This window comes from Malania oleifera, chromosome 8 (genome assembly GCF_029873635.1).
Source record: "Malania oleifera isolate guangnan ecotype guangnan chromosome 8, ASM2987363v1, whole genome shotgun sequence".
In the NCBI taxonomy this organism is placed as follows: Eukaryota; Viridiplantae; Streptophyta; class Magnoliopsida; order Santalales; family Ximeniaceae; genus Malania; species Malania oleifera.
This window is the reverse complement of record NC_080424.1, coordinates 31,584,544-31,597,642: the sequence shown is the minus strand read 5'-3', so window position 1 is coordinate 31,597,642 and position 13,099 is coordinate 31,584,544. Positions and strand designations below refer to the sequence as shown.

Sequence of the window (13,099 nt, the reverse complement as noted above, 5' to 3'; positions counted from 1 at the left end):
CCCTTTGATAGGGTGTGGGCCACTTCTCATGTGGCTAGCTCGAAACACCAACTAAGTAGTGTACCCAAAATTCTTTAGTCTATATGAGTTTAATAGAAAATGATGAACTATCTGACTGGATTGAGTTAGTTGGGGACTTCACTCCATATCTGTATATACAATGCTACTAGAGTTTCTTTTTAGATAACAAAAAAATCCATTCATAACTAAACAAAAGTATAGTGGACGAAGAAAAGACATCCTCTACGAAAGTTGTAGACCTAGAAGCTTTGTTCAATGAGGCAATACATATGTATACATACATACATACATACATATAGATTGTTACAATCAGTATCCAAATCAATGCAACTATAAAATATATAAGATAAATAATATTAAAAAAATACCACAAAAAAAATACCAAGATTTACATAATTTCAATTTAAAAGCCTATGTCAACAAGTGAATGAGGAGAGAATTTTTACTCTGAATCAGGATGAGGAGTTAGTGAAGGATTCAAGATAGATTCAACATGCCAATGTAATACATGACACATACATAAATACTTTTTATACCCCTTAAAGAAATACAGCACGCTGTCACATTTAATATAATTATAAACTATTTCTAGCATACTTTTGTCAAAAGGATATGGAAAGAAAATATTTTCTAGAATATCATCTGAATACTAGTATAAAAAGAAAACATTTCTTATGAGAAAAGTAGGTGAATAATAAAATTACACAAGAGAGGGCTAACAGGACATTGAAGAGTAGAGACAAACCTAAATTTTTTTAAATAAGATAAAAATTTTAAAATTTTTTGTTTATAAACATTTAATAATTTACATAAATACCTTCATTTTCTTTATTGGAATCTTAAGGTGGGAGCATAAATATATACTTTAGTGGGGACAAATTTTGAATTTCTTTTAAAAGCCTCTATTTTTTCAACGTCTCAGTAGGGGTAACTGCCCCCAACACACACACACACACACACACACACACACACACACACACACACATATATATATATATATATATATATATATATGTCAATTCACTAGTGCTCCGTGAAATAACTAATCACAATAATGCTGCCCTCCAATCACTTTGAAGATTAGACAACAATATCCCCCCAAAAACTCCAAATGATATATCCAAAAAGAAGCAACAAATTTAACTGTATTCCACAACAAAGAAGAATGTGACTGAGCTTTGAATATCCTCATGTTCCTCTGGAGCCACATAATCCAAAAGACAACTGCATAAACCCAAAAAGCCCTTCCTCTTCTACTCCTACCTAAACCCCGATACCTCACCGGTAGAACTCATGCACATTTTGCAATTCTATTCCTAGAAAAAACCTTGTATCTCACTGGTAAAACTCATACACTTTCTGTGGATCCACCCATGCTTCTTTAAAACAGGTGAAAAGGGCATTCCAAAGCTGTCTCACCACTTTGCGATAATGAAAAAGGTGTTCATATATATATATATATATTTAGGTTGAGAGCCTTATAGGTCCTCTTTATCTGTAACAATCATTTGTATTAATTTTGTTCAGAGTTAGGGTTCAAATGAAATTCTGAACCTTAAAGGAACCTTAGCCTTCAAATGACATGATAAAAAGGAAAAGGACTAGGGATTGCAAGTTTGAAAAGATGAATAAGAAAAGATTTAGAATAAAAAAACCCGAAGAATCCCCTAACTAGACCTGAGCACCTCCCCCCCCCCCCTCCCTAATGCACAACGGAATAAAACGATCTTACAAATGCAGCAACCAATAGTGAAATATACAGAACAACAATCACGCAGATTATAATGAAAGCAATAACAATGACACAAAGGATTACGTGGCTCGGCAATGCCTACATCCACGGGAGCAATCAACAATGTGATTTTCACTATCTTGTGTCCAAAGACACTTTGTTACGTAGTACAACATATGTTTCCCGAGGGCTTTCTCTCCAAAACCCAACCTATCCAACGTCCCAATTCAAAATTTGAAAACAAACGCTGAGTAATTGAGCCAAACCGTCGACGGTTTGTAGAGATACCGTCAATGGTTTAATACTGAGAGCAAACAATCGATGTAACAGGTTCAAAACCGTTGACTATTTCACTGAATCTGGACCAAACTGTCGATGGTTACAAGGAAATCGTCGACGGTTTCCTCCTACAAGTCAGCATTCTTGTTTTCTTCATGTTTTCTCTTTGTTCATGCCTCCCACTCAATCATATGAGCCACATATTACAACAATCTCCACCTTAGCGAATATACTCCCCTTAGGAGAAAATTGAAAATATAAATCCGCTGCTCCACCTTGACCTTGGGACATTAGGTTGGGATCGTCTCCCATCTAATAACTGGAGACATTTAGCAAGTTCAAGCAATGCTTGAACTTATTTGTGGTAACCGACTTTGTCAAAATATTTGCTACGTTCTCAGAAGTGTGAATTTTTTCAAGCACAAGTTCACCTGAAGAAACCAACTCCCGGCTCTTGTGGAACGTCACATCTATATGTTTGGTTCTTGCATGATACACTTGGTTCTTCACCAAATAGATGACACTCTGACTATCACAATGCAACTCAACTCCACCTTGCTATATGCCTAGCTCCTTGACTAAACCAATAAGCCACAATGCTTTCTTGGCAGCCATATACTCCGACTCAGTTGTTGATAATGCGACCAGAGATTGTACCATGGACCTCCAACAAATGGGTCCTCCCACACGGGTGAACACATACCCTGTTGTAGACCTCCTGTCATCTAGATCCCCTGCATAATCTGCATCAACATAACCCACAACTGACGAATTTCTCTATTGCTTGCCGAACATGATGCCATAGTGAGAAGTACCTTTTAAGTATTTGAAAATCCATTTGACGACATCCCAATGTTGTCTACCTGGATTTGAAAGGAACTTACTTACCACACTGCCAACTTGTGCCATGTTCGGCCTTGTACATACCATTGTATGCATTAAACATCCCACTTCACTAGCATAGGGGACCTTTAACATGTCACGGATATCATCATCCATCCTTGTGCATTGAGCGGTAGACAATTTAAAGTGATTCGCTAATGGTGTACTTATTGGTTTTGCATCAGCCATGCTAAACCTCTCCAACACCTTTTCCACATAATCGCCTTGAGATAACCACAATCTCCCTGTAGTTCTGTCCCTGCGAATTTCCATCCCGAGTATCTTCTTAGCTGCACCAAGATCTTTCATATTGAACTCTTCATTCAACAGTCTTCAACTGATTTACCTCAGTTATATCTTTCGCAACAATTAGCATGTCATCAACATAAAGCAACAAGAAAATGAGAGAACCATCATCAAGATTCTTTACATACGCGCAACAATCATACTCACACCTCCTATAGCCTATCCGGATCATATAGGAGTAAAAAAGTTTGTACCATTTTCTTGGAGACTGTTTCAGCCCGTAAAGTGACTTCTTCAGTTTACAAACCAAATGCTCCTATCCGGGTTGACTGAACCCTTTTGGCTGTACCATATAAATCTGCTCCTCTAAATCACCATGGAGAAACTCTGTTTTTACATCCATTTGCTCCAATTGCATATCATGATGCACCACTAATCCCAAAACTATCCTGATGGAAATGTGCTTCACCACAAAGGAGAAGATTTCATCATAATCAACCCCTTTCTTTTGTGAGTAACCCTTTGCTACTAACCGTGCTTTGAGCTTCTCTTCTTCCTTTTCTGAAATTGCTTCCTTCTTCCTATACACCCACTTGCAACCTATCGCCCTTTTCCCTTCTGGAAGTCCCACCAAATCCCACGTCTGGTTCTTATGCAATGACTTTATTTCCTCCACCATAGAACCCGTCTCTTGAAAAGTAGTTGGATCCTTGCAGCTAGTAATGAGAGCATAAGACACCAGATCATCAAATCCATACCTGAGCGATGGCTTAATAGTGCGTCTGGGTCTGTGTGTAGCAATATTGTCACCCTATTGGTTTCCCGAGCTAGAACTCCCTGCATTCTAAATACTGTCATCATTGCCCTAAGTTTCTAACTCCATCTGCACAACATGCTCATCTCTGCTCCACTTTTCTGGCTTCTGTTTCTCTTCATCTTGCTCCTGAGTACGCTTCACCGTGGCTTTCTCATTGAAAATCACTTCTCTACTGATCACCACCTTGTTTGCCATTGGATCCCACAACTTGAACCCTTTTACACCTTTCTAATACCCCCAAAAAATGCAGCGTATAGACTTTGCATCAGGCTTTGATCTCTCCTCACTAGAAAAGTGCACATAAGCTGGACAACCGAATACCCTCAAACTGGAGTAGTCTACTACATTACCTGTCCATACCTCCTCAGTAACTTTCCCCTCTAGTGATGCCCTTGGCAATCGATTTACCAAGAAACATGCTATACTAATTGCCTCAGCCCAGAAGTTCTTCGCTAGCCCTACAATCAACCTGAGACACCGAGCTCTCTCAGCCATAGTTCAGTTCATCCTTTCAGCCACACCATTTTGTTGTGATGTCCGACGAATTGTGAAATGTCTCCTTATGCCATGCTGCTCACAGAACTCTATGAACCTCGAATCAGCATACTCAGTCCCATTATCTAACCTGAGGCATATAATTCTCCTCCCAATCTGGTTTTCTACCTCAACTTTCCACAACTTAAACCTGCAAACGTCTCTGACTTGTGCCTCAAGAAGTACACCTAGAACTTCTGTGAGTAATCATCAATAAAACTCACAAAGTACATATGTCTACCCCGTGATGCTACTCTCAGCGGCCCCCAAACATCTAAATGAATGTAGTCAAGGATACCTTCCATCTTGTGAGTGGCTAGTTTGAACTGCACCCTATTCTGCTTCCCAAGTACACAAAACTTTCATAAATTCAGCCTGCATGTTTTAATACCCTTCAAAAGATTCCTCTTATGAAGTTCCTTCATCCCATGCTCACCCATATGCGCTAACCGCATATGCCACAAAACAGTGTCATCTAACTCAGAATCTACGGCTGTAGCTCCACCTACAACTGTAGTGCCTAGAAGTGCATAGATATTTCCTACTAACTTTTGCCCTTTCATCACCGTTAGAATGCTTTTACACACCTTCATAACTCCACTTTCTGACTTGTAACTAAGACTGTTACAATCCAAAGTGCCCAATGAAATCAAATTCTTCCATAGATCCGGTATGTGTCTTACATCACATAATGTTCTTACAACACCTTCATACATTTTAATTCTGATGTTTATATTCCAATTATTTTTCATGCAACATCATTTCCCATTAGAACGGAACCAAAATTAACTGACCTATAGGTGCTGAACCATTCTTTATTTGGCGTTATGTGATAAGAACACGTCGAATCTAGGATCCAAGAATCCGTGAGGCGATCTAACCACGATGAAACTGAAAGCATTTCACCATCACTGCTTTCTAAGTTTCCTTCTTCTACTATATTTGTTAATTTTGAAAAGCCCTCTTGATTTTCAGCATTCCCCTTCTTCCTTTACGGACACTCCGATTTTATGTGCCCCTTTTTTCCGTACCTAAAACATCGAATATCCTTCGTCTTCTTGGACTGCGACTGAGACTTATTACCACTTGATCTATTCTGGAATTTGCTTCTCCCACGTTCCTGGTTACCCTTTACCACAAGCCCTTCACCATGTGAAATTTCATTGCTGGCCTTCTTTCTTTGATGAAAACCCAGTAGTGCGCTTGTTATCTCTTCCAAATTCAGGGTTTCTTTGCCCCATGTTAGAGTAGTAACCAAGTTCTCATACGTGTGAGACGCAGGTAGGGGATTCAATAGCATCAGCACCTTATCTTCCTCCTCGAACTTCACATCAACATGCATCAAATCTCTTACAATCTGATTGAATGCATTGAAGTGTTGGTTAAAATCCGAACCTTTTGCCATATTAAGCCAATACAACTTATGCTTAAGATATAATTTGTTTGTTAGAAACTTAGACATATACCGACTTTCAAGTTTCTTCCAAACAGCTGCAGGAGATTCCTCATTCATGACGTGATACAACACGTCATTGGCCAAACAAAGTCTGATAGTCGCCACTGCCTTCGCTTCCAATTCATTCCAACTTGTTTCATCCATGCTTTCCGGTTGAACTCCATATAATGCCTTCACCATACCTTGCTGCACTAACAGATCCTTAAACCTTCCCTTCCATAAACCGAAGTTTCTCATTCCATCGAACTTAACAACATCAAAGTTTGCAGAAGAAGTTTTAGAAGCCATTACAACAATGCTCTAATACCAATTTATTGTGAAAATTGAATGCACAGTGGAATAAAATGATCTTACAAACGCAGCAACCAACAATGAATTATACAAAACAACAATCACGCATATTATAATGAAAGCAATAACAATGACACAGAGAATTACGTGGTTTGGCAATGCCTACATCCACGAGAGCAATTGGCAATGTGATTTTCACTATCTTGTGTCCAAAGACACTTTGTTACATAGTACAACATGTATTTATAAGTTTCCTGGAGGCTTTCCCTCCAAAACCCAACCCGTCCAACGTCCCAATTCAAAATTTAAAAACAAATGCTGAGCAACCGAGCCAAACCGTTGACGGTTCGCAGAGATACCGTTGATGGTTTAATATCGAGAGCAAAACCGTCGACGGTTTGCAGAGATACCATAACAACTTAATATTGAGAGCAAATAGTCGATGTAATAGGTTTAGATTTGTTGACTATTTCACTGAATCTGAACTAAGCCTTCGACGGTTACAGGGAAACCGTCGACAGTTTCCTCCTGCAAGTCAGCATTCCTGTTTTCTTTATATTTTCTCTTTGTACATGCCTTCCACTCAATCATATGAGCCACATATTACAACAAGGACAAAAAAATCCAACACTCAACATAGAAGTAAGATCATCAACCTTTCTTTTATTAAGACTCCTTAAGCTAGCAGAACAATTTACATATCAATGAAACACTACAAGTTTAATCTCAAATCTTTTCTTTTTGATTGGTGATTATAGGCTTATACCAACCAGTTGGAGCATGAAGTGTTGCAATTGAAGAAGAGAAATAGTTGGCTTAATAAACAAAAGGTACCATAATTTCGCTTCTCAGAGGATTGAACAAATGTTATATTTTTACATCCCTTGTATATACTGGTGCATATTTTGATTATAGAAATTAGAACGTATTGTAATATTTATAAACATGGCAGTGTTGTGTTCAATATTGGAGCTCAGAGCTGGTTCTTCTTGAAACAAAATGTATGCACCATTGTAATATTTATGAACTTCATGGCAGTGTAATTCAATACAAGTGCTTAGAGCTAGTTCTTCTGAAAATACTATATGCACCATAATGTTAGTATTTTATATATGCTAATGTAGCCATAAATGCACATGTAATATGTCTTCATTTAATTCGTTCATAAAATTAATTACTTTATTTTTTTTATTTTTCTTCTATTTCTTTCTTCAATGGCATTTGGTGGACGGTGATATTTTAAGATGTTACAGAAGTATAAACCAAAGAAAGAGTTATAGGCAATTACAAATTAGTTATGAGTTAGTTATGGATACTTACATTTTAATATAAGTAGTCACAGATTAGTAATAGGATAGATAGTATTTCCTTATATTTCTATTAATGTATGTACACAACCAATATTTTATAGGGATATCTTATAAAAACAAAAAGTGGAGACCAAAGTGGAGGAATCCATTTTATATAAATATTTATAGAGTATGAGTTAGGGATATTATTGTGTAAGATATTAGTCATTATAGATTAGTTATATGATATTTAGTATTCTCTTATATTGCTGTTAGTTTTCTTTATATTATATTTTTTCTATAGGGATATTTTAGGTAAATAAAAACCTTTTTATAAGTAATAAAATATGTAGTATTTTTCTACATTTCCATTAGTTTATTTACTTGACTAATATTTTTATAGGGATATCTTAGGAAAATAAAAAGTGGAGACCGAAGTGGAGGAATCCCTTCTATATAAATATTTAAAGAGTATGGGTTGTGGATATTAATGTGTAAGATATGAGGTCTTATAGATTGGTTATATGATAATTATTGTTTTTTTTTAATATTGCTGTTATTTAACTCATATTTTTTTTTTATATTGCTGTTAGTTTTCTTTTATTCAAATTATATTTTTTTTTATAGGGATATTTTTAGGAAAATAAAAATTGGAAATCAAAGTGGGGCAATCCCCTTTATATTTGTATAGAAGATGATGTGCCAGCCTCTGTGTATGTGCATTACATTTTTGGAAGAGATCCCATAAATTTCATATCAGGAGGTTTCTATAGCATTTATAAAAATAGAGAGCCATTCTTCCCCACACATGCGAGCATTATGAGGTGATTTTCATTGTAATAAAATGACAAGCTTAAATATCTTTGTTCAAAAAGTTCAAAACCTTCTTGTGTCATGAATTTACCATTGTTGTTATTATTGAAGGCCACCAAATTAGGAAGGCCACAAAATCAGAAAATCAAATCAGCAGATCTCTAAGCTAGAAAACAAGAAACTGAAACTACTAGAAACAGAAATAGTAAGTTCAGATTTTAAAAAATAGAATTTCCTAATTTATTCCCTATAAATCCGACACCCCCCTCAAGTTGGAGCGTAGATATCTATCATGCCCAACTTGCTTACAAAGAGCTCAAAGCTAGTTCTGAAAAGTCCTTTGGTGAAGATATCGGCTATTTGTTGAGTAGTAGGAACAAAAGGCATGCAAACAGCTCCACTATCAATCTTCTCTTTTCTGAAGTGTCTGTCAATCTCTACATGCTTCGTGTGGTCATGTTGTACTGGATTTTGAGCAATACTTATGGTAGCTTTGTTGTCACAATACAACTTCATTGGCATGTTCACCGGCATCCGCGGCTCTTCAAGAATTCTCTTCAGCCATAGCATCTCACAAACTCCATTAGCCATAGCCCTATATTCTGCTTCGGCACTACTCCTTGCAACCACATTTTGTTTCTTGCTTTGCCATGTGACCATATTTTCCTAGACATAAGTACAGTATCCTGACGTGGATCTCTAGTCAATAACTGAGACTGCCCAATCTGCATTAGTGTATGCCTCTATGTTCTGCTGTGTGGTCTTCTGGAAGAGTAAACCCTTGCCTGGTGTACTTTTCAAGTATCTGAGAATCCGATAAACTGCTTCAAGATGTTTCTCGTAGGGTGAATACATAAACTGGCTTACCAAACTCACAGCAAAAGCAATATTGAGTCGTGTATGTGATAAGTAAATTAGTTTTCCCACCAACTTTTGATATCGAGTTGTATTCACTGGATCACCTTCCTTGTCATCTCCAAGTTTCTGTTTGGGATCTATTGGAGTGTCTGCTGGCCTACAACCACTCATCATGGTCTCCTTAAGGAGGTCAACGACATACTTCCATTGGGAGACAACAATCCCTTTCTTCCACCAAGCAACCTCCATTCCAGGGAAATACCTCAGAGATCTTAAGTCCTTGATCTCAAATGTTGATGAGAGGGAAGTCTTCAATCGGTTCATCTCAAGTACGTCATCTCCAGTAAGAATTATATCATCTACATACACAATCAGTATCGCTATCTTCCCATCCTGTGAATGTCTTATAAACATCGTATGATCACCTTGCCCTTGAGTATACCCCTGACTTTTAACAAACTAAGTGAATTTCTAAAACCAGGCTCTTGGTGACTGTGTTAACCGATATAAGGACTTCTTTAGTTTACACACCTTTGGGCCAAACTTTTAACCAAATCCTAGAGGTGCATCCATGTACACTTCTTCCTCCAGGTCTCCATTAAGAAATGCATTTTTTACGTCCAACTGTTGCAGAGGCCAGTCACGATTAGCTACAAGAAGTGTTTTAAAAGGCATTATTGAGACGCGCCTTTTATACGTTTTGGGCCTAAAACGCGCTAAGGCGGTAGTGGAAATGCGTAATTCCTAAAAGGCGTACGCCTTAGGGGAGAAGGCATGCACCTCAAGTGTAAAGTCTCGCCATTTTACACCTCAAATGCCAAGGCGTACGCCTTTCAGGATTCTTGGTTTATATCATAAATTAAACAGGGCAAAACCCAGAATGCATCGAAAGCCCTATCGTACCTCTCTCACACGAAGCTTCCTCATTTATGCTCCCTCGACGAAGCCTCTAGCAAGTCTTCTCCTCGACAATAGCCTCTGCTCTCTCTCCGAAGATTCCTCCCGCACCTCCTCTCTCTCCGATGACTCAACGGCTGCTTCCAACGATTCCTCCAAGCTTCTTGTCTCTCTCCAATAAGTAGATGTTCCCTTCCAAACTCTAATCTGCCTCCATTGACTCCTTCTGACGTATTTTTTTCCGTTCGACGAACCCTTCGGAGCTGTCGTCTCTCTGTAGTGACACTCTACAATCTCTCGCCTCTCTCCACGACCCTCTTACCCACTTGTATTCTCTGCCACTGTTAGCTGTAGCTGGCTTTGAAATTAGAATCTTGAGACATTTTCAATTTGGCTTTTTCTTATGGCTCATGCTTATTTTTTTAATATATGATGTTTATGTTAGTTAAAACTTAAATATGATATTTAAAAATTATGTTTATATATTTTTCTCTATTATTTTAAAAATTTTCACCTTTTTTTAGTATATATAAATTGATTTTATTTATTAATTATTTAAAAAAAAAAGTGTCACAATATGCTTACGCCTCAACACCTTAAGGCTTAAGCTTTGCCTCGCGGAGGGTAAAACACCTCCCCTTACGCCTTTGCCCTTTAAAACATTTGGCTACAAGTGACAAAAGAACCCTTACAAAGTTTAGCTTTGCAATTGGGGCGAATGTCTCCAAGTAATCAGTGCCATAGATCTGAGTGAATCCCTTGGCGATCAATCGAGCTTTATGCCGTTCTAAAGAGCCATCAGATTTATACTTGACTGTAAACACCCATTTGCACCCTAAAGTTGTCTTTTCTCTTGGTAGATCACTAACTCCCACATGCCATTTTTTTAGAGAGCTTTCATCTCCTCGAAGACAGCCTCCTTCCACTCAAAAATTTTAAGAGCATCCTGCATAGTATTAGGAATCTCTATACAAGACAATTGTGAGGTAAAAGCACGAAAAACAGGTGAGAGATTTTCATATGACACATAATTAGACAATGGATGTTGGGTGCAAGACCTCACACCCTTCTGGACAGCAATGGGAAGTTCTGAATCATCGAAATCGGGATTGGAACCAGACTCAGGTTCAGAACCAGAGGACTCAGAACTCGAAGATGAAATGGACTGAACATGAGGTAAAGGCTTGGTAAGGACATTACCTGGAGGGTTTACGGATTCTGGACTGTGTAAAGGATTGGAAGACCCTTTCTTTCGAGTTGTCCTTTTTCACAAGTAGACAATGTCAAATGGTACCAACGTTGTGGTGTTTTTTTTTGTTTCTCCTTCGTTAGTCATTATAGGATCATGAACACCATAATATGTCACTGTAGGAAGACCTTCCTTTTCAGTATCTTGAAAACTCGACTCAATTTCTCCTGGAATAAAAAAGCAGGGGTTTTCAGGTTGAATAATCAAAGTTGGAGAAGGATCATTTTTTGAGTCTTCAGTTTGCTAAAAATTCATGAAACACAGCCGAATCTTTGTTTTGGATCCCCCCTTGAAGATGAGGCGTAAAATAGGGATGTAATTCAAAGAATGTAACATCCATGGTAACAAACATTTTTTTGGAAATGGGTTCAAAACATTTGTACCCCTTTTGAGTGGAAGCATAAACAACAAACACACATTTTGTGGCTCAGGGTTCAATTTTTCCTCGATTATGACTATGAATATGAACAAGAACGGTACAACCAAATATCTTTAGTGGTAAAGAAGAAGATAGCCAATTTGTTGGATAAAACTTATGAAAAACTTGAAAAGGTGTTTCAAAGCTTAAAACCTTATTAGGCGTTCTATTTATAAGATATGTAGTAGTAAGAACGGCGTCACCCCAAAGATATTTAGGTATCTGATTGATAAAAAGCAATGCTCGAGCTACTTCCAATAAGTGTTTGTTTTTGCTTTCAGCCAAACCATTCTTTTGCGGAGTGTCAAAACAAGAGCTTTGATGAACAAGTCCTTTTTCAAGAAAAATTGGCCCAAAATGTTTTTGAAATATTCTCAACCATTATGACTCCGCAATATTTGAATATTTTTTTGCAATTGTGTTTGTACCATAGTGTAAAATATTTTGAAAATTTTTTCCACTTTAGAATTTTCCTTTATAAAAAAACCCCAACTTAATCTCGTGTGATCGTCAATAAAAGTCACAAACCATTTTTTTTAAGAATACGTAGATGTTCTAGATGGGCCCCAGATATCACTATGAATCACAGTAAATGGTGTAGTTGGTTTGTAGGGTTGGGTGGAAAAGGATGCATGATGATGTTTAGCAAACTGACAAACCTCACACTGAAAAGAAGATGGATTTTTATTCCGAAATATTGATAACTAGGATGGCCTAACCTATAAGGCCATAACATGATATCATTATCTTTGAAAACAGAAACAGAATTTGAGCAAGTACTTTGACATTGTCTACTCAAGTTAGGTCCATCGTCAAAATAATAGAGTCCATCTTTTTCCTTAGCACTGCCAATGATCCTCCCCGTGGTCAATTCCTAAAACTCACAATAAGAAGAGTAAAAATTAATTTGACATTGATGATCAGTGGTAATTTTACTGATGAACAACAAATTGTAAGACAAATTTGGAACGTGGAGCACATCATGGAGAGTTAACAACGAAGTGAGTTTGATAGTTCATATTTTGGCAATTACCGAGGGTGAATCATCTGCAATTTTGACCTTTTTATTGCCTACACACGGACTATAGGATGAGAACAATTTGGAGCAACCAGTCATATGATCAGTTGCGCCGGAATCAATTATCCAAGAATGAACAGAATTAGGACAACAACTAAAAATGCAGTAGCAAGAGGGTTACCCTTCTGTACCGAAGAACAAGATGGGGTTAAGGACAATTTTGGAGATTGAAACAATTTGTATAGGTGCTCTAATTGCTCCTCGGTAAAAGGTACTGCATCCAAGTTGGTATAAGGTTC

The 13,099-nt window shown here is 37.5% G+C and overlaps 1 protein-coding gene across 1 annotated transcript in view; it reads left to right on the top strand.

Annotated features, from left to right (window-relative positions):
- Positions 1-13,099, top strand: part of LOC131161896 (ABSCISIC ACID-INSENSITIVE 5-like protein 3) — a 41,554-nt gene that overhangs the window by 18,720 nt on the left and 9,735 nt on the right. Inside the window, exon 2 of the mRNA XM_058117915.1 lies at positions 7,017-7,088. Within this exon, the coding sequence (XP_057973898.1) occupies positions 7,017-7,088 (72 nt within the window). The remainder of the gene's footprint in view (positions 1-7,016; positions 7,089-13,099) is intronic.